This window comes from Pyrgilauda ruficollis, unplaced genomic scaffold, assembly GCF_017590135.1.
Source record: "Pyrgilauda ruficollis isolate IOZ18807 unplaced genomic scaffold, ASM1759013v1 scaffold327, whole genome shotgun sequence".
Lineage (NCBI taxonomy): Eukaryota > Metazoa > Chordata > Aves > Passeriformes > Passeridae > Pyrgilauda > Pyrgilauda ruficollis.
In genome coordinates, this window is record NW_024524678.1 from 50,069 (window position 1) to 66,306 (window position 16,238).

General features: G+C 43.8%; 2 protein-coding genes across 4 annotated transcripts in view; one reads left to right on the forward strand and one right to left on the reverse strand.

The window, feature by feature from the left end:
* The first annotated feature begins 952 nt into the window (after positions 1 to 952).
* On the forward strand, positions 953 to 11,295 carry LOC121357343 (cilia- and flagella-associated protein 298-like). 2 transcript variants are annotated; one of them, XM_041474528.1, is made up of 7 exons: positions 955 to 1,295; positions 2,409 to 2,576; positions 3,721 to 3,788; positions 5,297 to 5,455; positions 5,787 to 5,918; positions 10,713 to 10,808; positions 10,898 to 11,295. In XM_041474528.1, exons 1-7 carry the CDS (start codon positions 1,157 to 1,159, stop codon positions 11,006 to 11,008), a joined length of 873 nt encoding a protein of 290 aa, XP_041330462.1. In that variant the 5' UTR covers positions 955 to 1,156; the 3' UTR covers positions 11,009 to 11,295. The 2 variants fall into 2 exon arrangements, with proteins under 2 accessions (XP_041330463.1, XP_041330462.1); XM_041474529.1 differs by lacking the exon at positions 5,297 to 5,455 and having other exon boundaries at positions 953 to 1,295.
* Positions 11,296 to 15,561: 4,266 nt separating this feature from the next.
* The window catches only part of EVA1C (eva-1 homolog C), a 33,499-nt gene continuing 32,822 nt past the window's right edge, over positions 15,562 to 16,238 (reverse strand). The window contains exon 8 of one of the 2 annotated variants that reach the window (XM_041474520.1): positions 15,562 to 16,134. In XM_041474520.1, coding sequence (XP_041330454.1) covers positions 15,737 to 16,134 — 398 coding nt within the window. In that variant the 3' untranslated portion in view covers positions 15,562 to 15,736. The remainder of the gene's footprint in view (positions 16,135 to 16,238) is intronic. The other variant, XM_041474519.1, reaches the window with a different exon arrangement.

Sequence of the window (16,238 nt, forward strand, 5' to 3'; positions counted from 1 at the left end):
GTAAGGCCCTGCCATGTGTTGACGGGAGCAATGAGCAACAGCAGATGCTTTGAAAACGCAGAGGACGGAGGTGAGACCGACTCCCCACGTGTCCCTGGACTCTGTGTTCCCACTCACCTGTCCATGGCTGTATCCCCCAGGACACCCAGGTATGCCTGAAATTCCCGCCCTTATGGTCTGGGGGTCAGTCTCTCTCTGTGCCCTCGTGCTAATGCTCCTAAATCATCAGGGTAAATAAAACCCTGTACAACTGTCTTTTTGGTGTCAGCAAGTCAGGCATTCCTTTATTCTTGGCCGGGGCTGTGTGGCTGACAAAATTCCAGCCTCCACACAGACACTGATGCCTAACTTTTCCACTTATTTATACATTTTTAGTAAACAAAAACATTAAGGTTCATCAGTTCTAAATTGTATAATTATCATTAATTAAATATAATGAAAGATGTCATTTATTGGTGATTGATTTCTGACTTATGCTAATTGGGCCATATTTTTAGTCTTTTTATATCTTTCCCTTTAGTAGGGAATTTCCAGTGCATATACTGAGTTTTTATCTGGTATTTTCTGCATAGTGTCCTTATGATCCATAAATTCTGCATTCTAGATGTCCAACCTCCCTAATCCCTCTTTCTCTCCCGGGCATTGCTCATTGGACATAGCAGAGTTCGTTTATCAAAACTGAATGTTTCAGGCCTTTTCCCAAGCTGTCCCCACAGAGGTAGCTTGTAACAACTTTGCTAAATACCGCCTCAGAGTAATTTAAGAAAAGCCCACTACTTATGAATTATACCCATATAGGTGATGGTTAATTAGAATAATTAAGAGGTAATTACTCTCCTTACCTGCAATTAGCAAGACGTTCTGTCGTTCCCCACGGCGGCCAGGGCGCGCGGGCCCTTTAAGCGGCTCCCGAGCCCTCACGGGCGGCCGGAAGGGGAAGCGCTGGCGGGACCGGCGGCGGCGCCGTTGCGGCGGGACCGACCGGGGCCTCCCGGCGGGTCCCGAAGGAGCCGTAAGGATCCCCGTGCTACCGGCAGGGGCGGCAGCGGCCCCCCCCCGCGCTCTCAGAGCCTCCCCAAGCGGTGCCCGCGCGCCCTCCCTGCCGCCGGTATCCAGGGACTCGGCTCCGTTGCTGAAGGGCCGCCCCGGGCCGGCCATGGTGCGGCTGCACGTCAAGCGCGGCGGCGAAAGCCAGTTTCTGCTGGAGGCGCCGGGCAGCGCCCGCCTGGCCGAGCTGGCGCCGCTCGTCGCCCGCATCCACAACGGGCGGCTGAAGGTGCAGCGCCTGTGCTCAGGTACCGCTTGGGGCCGCGGCGGCGGGAGCGGCTCCCGGCAACCGCCCGGGCAGCGGGGACGCGCCGCCTCCGCTCTGAACGCGGTCGTGTGAGAGTTCCCGCCCTCGGTGTTTAGTGAGGGCACTGCAAAGCGCTGAAAACTCTCCCGCTGCGTGTGCCGGTAGTGGCTGCTTGAATCAGGGGATCGCGGAATGGTTTGGTTTGGGAGGGACCTTAAAGCTCTCGCAGTCCCACCCCCTGCCATGGCAGGGACGCCTTCCGCTAGACCAGGGTGCTCCAAGCCCTGTCCACCCTGGCCTTGGACACTTCCAGGGTTCTGGGACCAGCCACAGCTTCTCTGGGCAACCTGTGCCAGGGCCTCAGCACCCTCACAGGGAAGCATTTCTCCTCAGTATCCCATCTAACCCCGCCCCGTGGCAGTTTGAAGACATTCCCCTTGCCCTGTTACTAGACCCTTGTCCAGAGTCCTCCTTCAGGGCAGTGTGAAGTACTCCTTCGTGACCAGCAGTGCACCGACGTGTGTGTGTGTGGTGTTACACTGGTCACCACCAGCATCTCTTGCCATGCAATGGAGTCAGTGACATGTCGGAATAAGTGCTGAGTTCGCTTCTGAGGCAGCTTTACAAAACATTTCCCACCCCAGCATGGGGCTGTCAGAGCAAAGATTCCTGTCATGTAAGCCTGGCCTGAGGGTGCAGCCCACCCACACCAGCTGTGCGACAGCCGCAGTGTTTGTGGGGTGTCTGAGGCTATACTGATGCTGCTCTGGAATTTAAAAAAATCTGACCAGGAAAATACCAGAAAGAAAAGGTTTGTGGCCACTAAGTACCATGAGGATTTGCATCCCTGCACATGTCATTTGTTATGTTGTTTTATGGGTATGTAAAATATAGGAATTTTAGCATAATTACACCATCTGTATCTGTATATGTTTATATATATTGGAACATATCTATATGTGTTTATATCCCTTATTTTTTATTCTCTGTATTTACCTGTTTAGAAACAAAAAGCTAGGGGCAAGTTTTGCCTGCATGTACATCATGGTAAAGGCTTTTGTAAATGGACTATAGTAACAGAGACTTTTAATCTTGTTTACTAAACACTCTAAAGAGATGGAGGAGCTGGCAGAGCATGGTATTTTCTTACCTTACAATATGCAAGGACTGACAGATGAGCAGATTGAAGAGCTGAAGTTAAAGGACGAGTGGGCAGAGAAGTGTGTCCCAAGCGGAGGAAGCACCTTCAGGAAGGATGAAATGGGACGAAGAAATGGATTTGGTAAGTCAAATGTCAATGCTTGTTTCTTTCCCTTCAGACACAGACAATCCATATTACAAGAGGGAGCAACAAATCCCTAATTCTGGAATGGGGCCAAACTGTAAGTTCCACACACAGGAATTCTGTCTTGGGTTAGCATCTGGGGTAATGCTGATTAACAAGCCTAAAGAGCAGTATGTCTCTTCAGCACATAAACAATCACCAGGAGCAAGTTTGACTGTTCCAGTTCAATTTACTCTCCCCATCTGTAAATGTACACTTGAGAACTGGCTTTCCCCAGGGACTCCAAGATACGTTAACAGGTTGTTTTTCTAATATTTCTCCTTTTGTCTTGTTGGCTGGGGTTCAGATTCACCGAGCATGTTTTTGTAAGTGAGAGGATAGCCTTGTGATATTGACAAAGTTAGAAAATTGAACAGTGTGTATGTGTAAGCCAAACCAAGTGCCATCAAATGATGCACCCAAGTGGGACATGAGCTGGGAATGAGTATGCTTTAGCTGGATTTTTGTTTTTGAGGACAGGCTTTTTATAGCAACTGAAATAGATAACTGTGATATGATATGTGCAGTGTATTTGCAAAACTGTCTTTGTTGTTAGATTGAGATTTTAATTAGAAAAGACAAGTCAGAAAGCTGCAAGCTGTTATGCCCAGTAAAAGCATGTCTGCCAGTACAGCCCACAATAGTCCAGCAGGGAAGGAGCTTTGGTTTGTTGTGGAGGGTATGGGATTATGGTTGTTGCTTTCTAATGAGGACCTTTGTCCAAATGAAGTTTCAGATCATAGAATCACAGAATAGTTTGGGTTGGAAAGGACCTTATAGCTCATCCACTTCCACTCCCATCCCATGAGCAAGGACAACTTCCACTAGACTGCATTGTGCCAAGCCCCCTCCAGCCTGGCCTGGAACACTCCCAGGAATGGGGCAAATACCAGTCACATTTCTTTGGGAAAAGTAAGTTCGTTTGTCCCATGGAAAATACTGTTTATTTCTTAAGTTAGTAAAAAAAATACAGGAATGAACTATATAACTCCTGCTGTATGATATAATGCTGTTTCATTTGCTCACAGTGGAGTCTGGACAGGGTATGTGCTTGGTTTCTTTACAGTAAGCATAGACTATGAGATGTGTTTCTTACTTTTAGCTCCAAATGAAAAAATGCAGCAAGTTATAAAGAAAACAATAGAAGAAGCCAAGGCATTAATCTCTAAGGTAAGTTTCCCAAGTGATGTGTGGGTCTTTCCTAATAAGTTCTGTGGAGTTGGACATCTTAAATAACATCAGACTTCTTTCAGTGCAAGGGCTGACAGTTGTTGAGAAATGCTATGAAGTGATGTGAATAGTCTAATAAAACCTGACATTTTGGTTAATGTTTTTCTTTAAGGCTTTTGGCAAGTGGTTCAACAGGTTAAGGAATCAGATACTAAACTCCAAGGGAATGCTGGCAGCCGAGCCCATGTGGAACGATTAAATCACATTCAGTTTTATCCTTGCAATTTGCTGTTGGTGTGTTCTTTGGGTGAATGCTTGTCGTGCTTTCTGGTGAAAAATTAACTGCATTCTGTGCTGTTCTTGGAGTTAATGAAGTCTTTTGACTTCTATGTGTAATTAATTGAAGAATGTGTTCTAATCTCTTAGATTATCACAGATGATTTGGTTTGGAAGGGACCTAAAAAGCTCATCCAGTCCCACCCCACTGCCATGGGCAGGGATACCTTCCACTAGACCAGGTTGCTCAGAGCTCAATCCAGCCTGGTCTTGAACACTTCCAGGGATGGGCAGGGGTTAGGCCTTGGTTTGACAAGTGCTTGGACTCGTGCTCAGTCCTGCTGAGTGTGTGTGTGTGTTCAAAGACAAGCACAAGGTTTGCCCTGATGGGACAGTGCTGTCAGGCGTTGAAATTCACATTGCAAAATCTGTAGGTGCTCTGTGTTGTGTTTCAGCTTTTGTATGACTTTGAAACACAAATTTAGTAATATTTATGAGTGGAGTTCAGGATAGTATGGAAAGTGGTTTGTTTGGTTTGCCAATTTATAATGACAAAAAAGAAGAAACCATGCCCGTGTATTTGAGGTTGTACTGGCTAGTTAACCAGATTAAGAATGTCCACAAGGAGGCAACATTCCCTTACCTTAGTACTTAAGAAGCTGTTAAATCTGCAGGGAATACCTTTATTTCTTTTCTTCCAGATGTGTCATATTTCTCATTTATCCTTGCAATAGGGTTTGGAATGATCTGAAGTACTTGGTCTTACAGTTCTCTGCATGAGCTGTGCAGTTTGCCAAGCTTTACACTTCCGCTCACATGTGGTCTATTTTTTTCTCAAGTTTTAAGCCTCTTCTCCATCCCTCACTTGAATTTTGCTGGCTTGAATCACGTTCATGAATCACAAGTGCTTGGAGCCCAAGCACCCCTGTCTGGTATTTGTGGTCCATGTGTCCTGGTTTAAGTCCTGTGTTCCACGGGCAGTTGTATCCTGCGCAGTTTAGTGAAGATCTCCCTTTTTTGTTTTCTCCCCCACCCCACATAAGCAGGCTAAACAGAGGGGCCAAAGGTGAGAGATGTGCTCCCAAGTCAGTATTCCAGTGAGGAAATTTGCACTCCTGATGTCTTTGTGCAGCCTGTTAGCTCTGCTCAGATATCCTGTCACTTAGCCTTTGAATTGGCCACTCCTTCTACAGGTTTGCTTGTATTGCCAATGATCCCTGTCTGTATTTCAGAAACAAGTTCAGGCCAATGTGTGTGTTACTATGGAGACAGTGAAAGATGCATTGGAGCAGCTCCGAGGGGCTGTCATGATTGTGTATCCAATGGGATTGCCTCCACATGATCCAATTAGGATGGAGTTCGAAGATAAAGAAGACTTGTCAGGAACTCATGTATGCAGTAATGTATTCCCATTGTATGTAGTCCTGGGTTAAACATGGCCTGTACTGTTATTCGTCTTATCAGAGAAAGTTGTTTTCACCTCCAACATGGAGAATTTGTTCCTCAAAGTGTTTATATTAGATCAAGATTGAATGGAATATAAATGAAAATGCCATAGATTAATGAGGAGAAAGATGTAGAAGTAGAGTGTAAAATTACACTTCATGTTAGGAATTCCAGAAAGATTTTTTTTTTTTTTCCCCTGGAAAAAACCCCAGTTTTTGAAAAAAAAAAGCAAGAAAAAACACCCTCCAACTCTTCACCTTGTTTATATTGTCACAGGCTGGAACTGAAGTTATAAAAGAATCAGAAGCACAGTTGTGGTGGGCAGGAAAGCAGTTAGAAGAAACAAAGTTGCTCTCTGACTATGTAGGCAAAAATGAGAAAACGACCATCATTGTCAAGATCCAAAAAGTGAGTATTGCTGGGAGATTGCTCTACAAGTTCCTCAGCCTTGGTTGTCTGTTCTCTGTGAAAGAGAACTATCCATAGGAGTATAAAATGGATTAGATTAGTTCCAACTTGAGCATCATAAAACTATACATCTATTTTAAGGTTTGAATGGATTATACTCCGAGTTTTTCTTCAGTAATTCTTTAGCCTGCCAGTTACATTCTGTAGTTGCTATTTCTTACTCCATGGTATTTTTGTGAAGTACAACAAAGAGGTATTTAAAGAGGAAATACCAACTGGGTGGTTTTGTGGCAAATCTTGCCACCCTGCAGTGGGTTCTGCTGTGTATCCATAAGAGGTAAGTCTGGTGATTTAGGGGATTTATTTGGAAGACCAGATTTGCTTTCTTTCCTCTCAGGGTCACTGGGAAATGGTGTGGCATCTCAATAGCCACTGAAGTGTAGGCTCCCAGGAATGCTGTCTGTTTAATTAATTGAAGGACTTGCTCAAAGAGCAAGGGCAGTACGGGGGTTCCTCTCTGCCCAAACCGCCTCAGACCCCGTTTGTTCTCGAGAGCATCCACCATCTCCATGCAAGATGGCTGTGTTTGCAGTTGCTGACAGCACGTGTTTTCTGCTTTGTCCATCATTTCTTCGAGGGGCACAGTGGCCTGGATAAGAAATTTCCTTTTATTTGTTGTGATTTGTAACTCCCTTACTTCCCTGCTTTACTGAATCCTATGCCATCCTGTGTCTGTATTAGTAGAGGCGCTAAAGATATGGGCCTGTCCTGAGATATCTAGAGTGACCTTAAAACAGATTTATTATATCTTTTAAAGTGGAAATTTATGTAAAATAGACTTAATCCTGTTTGCATCTTCCATTGATTGTGGAGGGTATGGGATTATGGTTGTTGCTTTCTAATGAGGACCTTTGTCCAAATGAAGTTTCAGATCATAGAATCACAGAATAGTTTGGGTTGGAAAGGACCTTATAGCTCATCCACTTCCACTCCCATGCCATGAGCAAGGACACCTTCCACTAGACCGCATTGTGCCAAGCCCCCTCCAGCCTGACCTGGAACACTCCCAGGAATGGGGCAAATACCAGTCACATTTCTTTGGGAAAAGTAAGTTCGTTTGTCCCATGGAAAATACTGTTTATTTCTTAAGTTAGTAAAAAAAATACAGGAATGAACTATATAACTCCTGCTGTATGATATAATGCTGTTTCATTTGCTCACAGTGGAGTCTGGACAGGGTATGTGCTTGGTTTCTTTACAGTAAGCATAGACTATGAGATGTGTTTCTTACTTTTAGCTCCAAATGAAAAAATGCAGCAAGTTATAAAGAAAACAATAGAAGAAGCCAAGGCATTAATCTCTAAGGTAAGTTTCCCAAGTGATGTGTGGGTCTTTCCTAATAAGTTCTGTGGAGTTGGACATCTTAAATAACATCAGACTTCTTTCAGTGCAAGGGCTGACAGTTGTTGAGAAATGCTATGAAGTGATGTGAATAGTCTAATAAAACCTGACATTTTGGTTAATGTTTTTCTTTAAGGCTTTTGGCAAGTGGTTCAACAGGTTAAGGAATCAGATACTAAACTCCAAGGGAATGCTGGCAGCCGAGCCCATGTGGAACGATTAAATCACATTCAGTTTTATCCTTGCAATTTGCTGTTGGTGTGTTCTTTGGGTGAATGCTTGTCGTGCTTTCTGGTGAAAAATTAACTGCATTCTGTGCTGTTCTTGGAGTTAATGAAGTCTTTTGACTTCTATGTGTAATTAATTGAAGAATGTGTTCTAATCTCTTAGATTATCACAGATGATTTGGTTTGGAAGGGACCTAAAAAGCTCATCCAGTCCCACCCCACTGCCATGGGCAGGGATACCTTCCACTAGACCAGGTTGCTCAGAGCTCAATCCAGCCTGGTCTTGAACACTTCCAGGGATGGGCAGGGGTTAGGCCTTGGTTTGACAAGTGCTTGGACTCGTGCTCAGTCCTGCTGAGTGTGTGTGTGTGTTCAAAGACAAGCACAAGGTTTGCCCTGATGGGACAGTGCTGTCAGGCGTTGAAATTCACATTGCAAAATCTGTAGGTGCTCTGTGTTGTGTTTCAGCTTTTGTATGACTTTGAAACACAAATTTAGTAATATTTATGAGTGGAGTTCAGGATAGTATGGAAAGTGGTTTGTTTGGTTTGCCAATTTATAATGACAAAAAAGAAGAAACCATGCCCGTGTATTTGAGGTTGTACTGGCTAGTTAACCAGATTAAGAATGTCCACAAGGAGGCAACATTCCCTTACCTTAGTACTTAAGAAGCTGTTAAATCTGCAGGGAATACCTTTATTTCTTTTCTTCCAGATGTGTCATATTTCTCATTTATCCTTGCAATAGGGTTTGGAATGATCTGAAGTACTTGGTCTTACAGTTCTCTGCATGAGCTGTGCAGTTTGCCAAGCTTTACACTTCCGCTCACATGTGGTCTATTTTTTTCTCAAGTTTTAAGCCTCTTCTCCATCCCTCACTTGAATTTTGCTGGCTTGAATCACGTTCATGAATCACAAGTGCTTGGAGCCCAAGCACCCCTGTCTGGTATTTGTGGTCCATGTGTCCTGGTTTAAGTCCTGTGTTCCACGGGCAGTTGTATCCTGCGCAGTTTAGTGAAGATCTCCCTTTTTTGTTTTCTCCCCCACCCCACATAAGCAGGCTAAACAGAGGGGCCAAAGGTGAGAGATGTGCTCCCAAGTCAGTATTCCAGTGAGGAAATTTGCACTCCTGATGTCTTTGTGCAGCCTGTTAGCTCTGCTCAGATATCCTGTCACTTAGCCTTTGAATTGGCCACTCCTTCTACAGGTTTGCTTGTATTGCCAATGATCCCTGTCTGTATTTCAGAAACAAGTTCAGGCCAATGTGTGTGTTACTATGGAGACAGTGAAAGATGCATTGGAGCAGCTCCGAGGGGCTGTCATGATTGTGTATCCAATGGGATTGCCTCCACATGATCCAATTAGGATGGAGTTCGAAGATAAAGAAGACTTGTCAGGAACTCATGTATGCAGTAATGTATTCCCATTGTATGTAGTCCTGGGTTAAACATGGCCTGTACTGTTATTCGTCTTATCAGAGAAAGTTGTTTTCACCTCCAACATGGAGAATTTGTTCCTCAAAGTGTTTATATTAGATCAAGATTGAATGGAATATAAATGAAAATGCCATAGATTAATGAGGAGAAAGATGTAGAAGTAGAGTGTAAAATTACACTTCATGTTAGGAATTCCAGAAAGATTTTTTTTTTTTTTCCCCTGGAAAAAACCCCAGTTTTTGAAAAAAAAAAGCAAGAAAAAACACCCTCCAACTCTTCACCTTGTTTATATTGTCACAGGCTGGAACTGAAGTTATAAAAGAATCAGAAGCACAGTTGTGGTGGGCAGGAAAGCAGTTAGAAGAAACAAAGTTGCTCTCTGACTATGTAGGCAAAAATGAGAAAACGACCATCATTGTCAAGATCCAAAAAGTGAGTATTGCTGGGAGATTGCTCTACAAGTTCCTCAGCCTTGGTTGTCTGTTCTCTGTGAAAGAGAACTATCCATAGGAGTATAAAATGGATTAGATTAGTTCCAACTTGAGCATCATAAAACTATACATCTATTTTAAGGTTTGAATGGATTATACTCCGAGTTTTTCTTCAGTAATTCTTTAGCCTGCCAGTTACATTCTGTAGTTGCTATTTCTTACTCCATGGTATTTTTGTGAAGTACAACAAAGAGGTATTTAAAGAGGAAATACCAACTGGGTGGTTTTGTGGCAAATCTTGCCACCCTGCAGTGGGTTCTGCTGTGTATCCATAAGAGGTAAGTCTGGTGATTTAGGGGATTTATTTGGAAGACCAGATTTGCTTTCTTTCCTCTCAGGGTCACTGGGAAATGGTGTGGCATCTCAATAGCCACTGAAGTGTAGGCTCCCAGGAATGCTGTCTGTTTAATTAATTGAAGGACTTGCTCAAAGAGCAAGGGCAGTACGGGGGTTCCTCTCTGCCCAAACCGCCTCAGACCCCGTTTGTTCTCGAGAGCATCCACCATCTCCATGCAAGATGGCTGTGTTTGCAGTTGCTGACAGCACGTGTTTTCTGCTTTGTCCATCATTTCTTCGAGGGGCACAGTGGCCTGGATAAGAAATTTCCTTTTATTTGTTGTGATTTGTAACTCCCTTACTTCCCTGCTTTACTGAATCCTATGCCATCCTGTGTCTGTATTAGTAGAGGCGCTAAAGATATGGGCCTGTCCTGAGATATCTAGAGTGACCTTAAAACAGATTTATTATATCTTTTAAAGTGGAAATTTATGTAAAATAGACTTAATCCTGTTTGCATCTTCCATTGATGTCCACAGAATTGACAGCACGATTCAGATACAGAGATGAAAAAATACACCTCCCTTGAAAAAATAACCCTCACCTCCCTGTGAGGGTGTTGAGGCTCTGGCACAGGTTGCCCAGAGAAGCTGTGGCTGCCTCATTCCTGGGAGTATCCAAGGACAGGTTGGATGTGGCTTGGAGCAACCTGGTCTAGTGGAAAGTGTCCCTGCCCATGGCAGGGAGATAGAATGAAATGATCTTTAAGGTCCCTTCCAACCCAAACCATTCTGTGATTCTATGAATGCAGCCACAGTTTCTCAGCATTTATTTTCCTGTCCTGAGGGACCTTGTTAAATTTGAGCAATCCAGTTGTCTGAAGAAAGCTTTTCGATGTCTTTGTATAGCAGCTTCTCCTTTGTATCACAAATGCCATCAGCAACATTTGCAATTTCCCTTCCAGAAAGGACAAGGAGCTCCAGGACGGGAGCCTGTGATCAGCCATGAAGAGCAAAAAGAGATGATGCTGTACTACTACAGGAAGCAGGAGGAGCTGAAGGTAAGTGTTTCTTTGGTGCCCCAGAGCTGGGCTGCTCCGACAGAGCTCAGGCTGCGTCCCTCACTGCCTCCCTCCCCTCTCTGCCACAGAAACTGGAGGAGGAGGACGACGACTCGTTTCTAAATGCTGAGTGGGCAGACAACCATGCTCTGAAAAGGCAATTTCACGGTGTAAAAGACATCAAATGGGGTCCAAGATGAAGCTCTGCAAACCCCTTCCTAAGCTGCTCGGTTGATGCTCTTGTTTGAAGCAAGGGGTTGTGTTGTGTGTGGTAGATTCTTCTGACAGCAGCTGAAATTGTCACTTCTGTGGCCTTAGATGTTCAATAAATGTTTGTATTTCTCTGTGACTGCAGCAGCACTTTCCTCTGCAAAGAAATGGACAAATTGTCTTGACACTTGGCATTTTATTAGAAACTTGTAATTGGATATGGAAATGTCAATCTCTTTCATAGGTAAGAAATGTAGTAAATACGCACTGGAATGCTTGGTGTTGTTCAGAGTGGTCTTTTTACTCTTTTCTCATTCTTGCATTACTATTAGATGGTGTGCTCTGCAGAAGGTAATTTATTTTGTAGGAAATCAGTTTCCCCTGACTAATCCAGGGAGAATTAAGGTTTTTCATGTGCTTCTTTACATTTCAACATAGCTGTTTCCAAACTGTCATTTTGAAATGAGTTAACCTCTTAATAATTGTTTCAAGTGTTTTTATATAAACACTAGTAACATCCTCGTGGAATGCTTCCTTTTCATTCTTCAGGTTTCGTTTTTCTTGCTGGTATATAGAGGTTGACAGTAATGTACAAAAATAAGCATCATTTGCAGGTAGGTTGGATAAACCCAAGTTTAATAGGACCTGGTCTTCTAGGATGGAAGTGAAAAAATCATCATAATTTTCTGTATTGGTGTGGTTGAAGAGACACTGATCAAGGTAAAAGACACGTGTTTGCTGAACTCGCAGCTTGAAGATTGGATGCAGAACAGGTAATGAATGCCACTCACTGAACTATTAATGGTGGTTTTACTTCAATCACTGATTTTTTTTTTTTTACTTTCAGGGAAATTTGGTGTCTGGTAGTTTTTCTTGAATCTCAACTTTACAGTAACATGACTTTTTACAAAAAGAAACCAGCATTTCTGAGTTGAAAAACTTCAAATATTTTTAATTTAAAATTTATTTGGAATTATTTCACATGGCAAAAAAGGTTTTTGAAAAAACACTTTGTTCTTCCACTTCCTAAGAGGAAAATCAGTGTCCCAGAGCTTATAATATTCTCATTTCCTCTCTGAAAGCAAGGGAAAAGTAGGCATAGGAAATAATTAACATGGATTCTGTGCCCCTTTAACTGCTGTTCTCTGCTGTAATTGGTGCTGGTTTTTTCTTTAGCTGAGCAAATTTTCAATAGCATTGATCCTTTTTGGAGTTCTCACAAAAGTATTTGTGGATCTGCAGGATTCATTTATTGTGGGTGAAATGGAGTGAACTCACTGGGAAATGATTGAAGAGTACTGGAACCCAGGAAAGCCTGTGGGTATTGAACTGTCCAAGGAGATAATGAGATAGAAACACCACACATAGGTTTGCAACTTTGCAAAAGCATTTTGTCTTTCTTGTAAACCACTTATTTTTACATGTTTGAGAGTAGCCGTGCCCTTCCACGGAGAAAATCCATTCTCTCTCAAAGGAGACACACAGCAGAAGATTTCTAAAATTTTTGTTTTGTGGCCATATCACCATCCTGATGAATGGAAATGGTTTCCACACCTGGTTTCATTCGTTTTCTCCTTTTCACGGTTTTCCTTCCCCACATTGCTGCATTCTCTGCCTCACCCAGGATTTGGAAGGATTTATTTATTGCTTCCTGCAACCTTGCCCAGTGTTCCTGGTGACAAACTTGAGGCTGATTTGAAGGCAGGAGTGGGGAGTTCAGACAGCCATACCGGCACTGCATGTTGCCTTCCAGCAAGTTCAGATGCTGATGCTGAATTATACAATTTCCAGATGTGTGTCATGCCCACAGCTGTGTGTGGGGCACAAACCACTTAGTCCAAACAACTTGCTAGCTCTCCTTTGCAGTACTTTCTCTTTAGGCTGCTCTTCTGGGAAACTGCAGGGATATTCCTGCTGAAACTCCTTCCCGGAGCCAGCCCTGAGTGTCCCTCCCATAGCATTGCTGCTGCTGCCTCATGGCACCATCCCTGTGGATGCCTCAGCACTCAGCCTGGAGAGATTCCAGCTATGGCACTTCAGCTGCTGGATTTTTAGGGCTTGGGACAGAGAAGTGCATACCTCGTTAATTTTCTGTTTTGTCTACTGGATACTTTGGGTGTTGTTTCAGAAAGATCCGAATAATTCAATGTCTGTTCATCAGGTTTTTTTTATGCTTATCTTCATTCTGACTCTCAGACTGCTGTGAACAGTGAATATTTGGAAATGAGGTGAACCACTAATTGACAGCTTTCCCCAATTAGACTTGGAAAGTTTATGTAAAAAGGAAAAAATAGCAAGTCAAATGCAGAACTATAAATAGCTCAGTCAAAGGAACAGATCCTGAGTGAAGCTTGACCTCCCAGCTTGGAGCAAAAGCTGAAAAGCTGCTTCCCTTCCTGCTGGTGCTGGGGTTTGTACAGGGTCTGTCACTATGTTTGAGGATCCATTTAAACAGGCATGCATTATTAAGCACTGCACTTTTTTTTTTTTCTTTTTCTTCAAAAGACGTTCCCAGTGTCTGTGAAATGCTCCATCCTGGGAAGCAGCTGCTTCTCTGGCACCTGGAGGAATTTCTTACTGTCTGCCTGCTCATGAGTGGTGGCAGGCAGGGAGGAAAGTCAGGAGGGGATCAGGTCATCAGTTAAATCACTATTTCAATGTAAAATGTCTTTTTCCTCCAAAGTTGTAAAAGCAAGGAGAGGACTGAGAGTTGGGAAAAGCAAAATGTTTTGCCCCAAGGAAGGGACTAACTTCTAAGCTGCAAACTGGTTTTTGCTGATCTGCTGCCACTGCAGTTGTTTTGCCACCAGGAGTGAAGACCCTGGTTTCAGCTGGGAATCCTGCAGGGCATCAGATGGATGGAGGTGTGGATGAAGTGAACAAAGTGGGGAAAGGACCTGTGTGCTCAGTGGCAGGAGCAAAGGCAATGGACACAAGGTGAAACACAAGAGGGTCCCTCTGAACATCAAGGAACACTTTGTCACTGTCGGGGTGGCCGAGCACTGGCACAGGTTGCCCGGAAACGTTGTGGAGTCCCATCTTTGGCTGGACCAGGTGTTCTCCAGGTGGCCACCCCTAGGCCATGCTAACTTTACCTGGTTGTGAGTAAAGTCTGAAGGAAAGGTAATTCCCAACTTTTGTTAGGATGTCTGCTTATGGGCTGAAACCCCAATTAAACATGAGGGAAGGCTTCCCAATAAAAAATGAGGGAAGAAAATGCACAAATTTTAGTGACTTGTAAACATTGACTGCCGGCCAGATAACTACCAAAAAAGATCAGCTGGGCTGTGGGCCCCAGGCTCTCCAGAAGGGAGTTTCACCAGGATTCAAGAGTTTTGGGGAGCCCATGAGAGCAGGTGCCCCTGCCCTCAGCCCTGCAGGCCAGAGTCCAGCCTGCTCCATAAAAAGATGATCGAGTTTTTTTCACTAGTATGGTTTGTCAGCAGGAGGAATTGTTGGGATGTAGATCAGTCCCTTTGTATCTGCCTGGAAAATGGGTGGCACCTGCCCCATGAGTTGGGAGGAAGGGGCCAGGTCTGGCCCAGGGCCCTCCCCAAAGGTAAAAACTTGCCCTCTTCCACCCTCAGGACCAAGGCATGGGTTTCTCCAGACCTAAACCTATTAACCAATATCGTGCATAGCACAGGCTATGACGGCTTCCTACTGAAAAGGGGAGAGCAGTGGAGCAGCGGGATTGCAGCCAGGCTTAGGGCTCTGCCCGGCCTCTCCTGCAGTTTCCCAATGCTCTGGATGACCTCAACCCTCTGTCCATCTCCTTAGCCTCTCTTCCTTCCGCTGATAGGATGCTAGTTGCTGGTGAGATTTTTCCAGTTGAGCACAGGATTGTGCCTTAGTCATCTGAGAAAGCTCCCTTCCTCCCTTTAAAGTTTTTCCAGGATTAATTTGACTTTGTATCAGCAGGAAATGACAAACCATGTCACTGTTTTCTTTCCAAGTGTTTCATACTACATTCTACCTGGGCACACGGCATCTAAGTGGGGAAGCACAGTGAACCCATGAAGTATTACCAGTAGGAAGTGACATTTTTCCTCCTTTTGTTCAGTAAATTCCCTGTGGGCTGCAGCAAAAATATTGGAGACATTTTTAAGACAGGAAGGCTGTTCTGGTTTCAGCTTAGATACATTACTGATTTAATTTTCTCTCCAACTGAAACCAAATCTGACTAAAAATTTTCAAGTGAAGATTGGGAACTGATAAAAAATCCTGAGAATATGACCTGCATTCAAGTGCTGGCTCTAACCCTGCTTTAGGATCAGAAAAATGAACCCAGTGTTTCCCTTAAGTAAAGTATTCTTGGCGTCTGGTAACTTCCAAGAGTCTTTTATGAAAGCAGCAGCCATTTTGAAGCTTGTCCTTCACAGACTGTCCAGCACAGGTAGCAGCAGGAGCGCATCTTGGGCACATCTGTTCTGGTGGTTGATTAAATATTTTCCACCTTCTTTAATATTCCTAAACATGCATTTGGCAGTTGCAGTGAAACTGTAAATTACAGTGAAAAGTAATCTGTACCACGAGTTAAAACTGTAGAGTATTTTTCACAGAAGGATTTATAGACAGTCAAAGGTATGAAGCCCTCTTTTTATTGTATATATTTATTTTTATTTTACAAATAATTATATTCACTGATACAAATGTTCCTTCACAGAAGGTACATTTTTTTTTTAAAAAGGGGTAGAGTGTCATCCAAAATAAGCCATTTATTGTTCATTAATATAAAATGTATTCATATTTCTAGGGGGTGTCATATCCAAACCACTGTTCATCCAGATTTCCTGTATGATCTGCTCCCTGCGCTCAATCCTTTCGGCCAGTTCCGCTGCCTCTGCTGAGTTATAACCTGAGTAAGAAGGTCTGTAAAGTCTGTCTGTCTCATCCTGGGTGTTTGAAAGGGAGGAATCCTCCCCCTCCTCTTCCTCCTCCTCCTGTTCACTGCTCCTGTAGGCTCTGGCACTCTCTGGCACCAGCTGATCCTTCTTCCTGTGCAGTTTCTGGATGTCACTAGGACACAACACGCAGATGACTAAGACACACAGTGTGAGGATTAACCCCACACAAACGCTGGACACAAACAGGAGAGCGACTCTTTCAGGGTGATCTGCAGGCAAGAAAGCCAAGGCTTAATCACTGTACAAACTGCCAAGGCTGGTTACAAACCCCAGCAACCATTCCCGAGTGTTCTGTAGGCACAGGGCACCCAAA

Bases quoted from the DNA above. Each gene is read 5' to 3' on its own strand.
- LOC121357343 (XM_041474528.1), top strand. From the start codon at position 1,157: ATGGTGCGGCTGCACGTCAAGCGCGGCGGCGAAAGCCAGTTTCTGCTG. The intron at 5,919-10,712 runs GTGAGTATTGCT...TTTCCCTTCCAG, and splicing joins TCATTGTCAAGATCCAAAAA to AAAGGACAAGGAGCTCCAGG. The intron at 10,809-10,897 runs GTAAGTGTTTCT...TCTCTGCCACAG, and splicing joins GGAAGCAGGAGGAGCTGAAG to AAACTGGAGGAGGAGGACGA.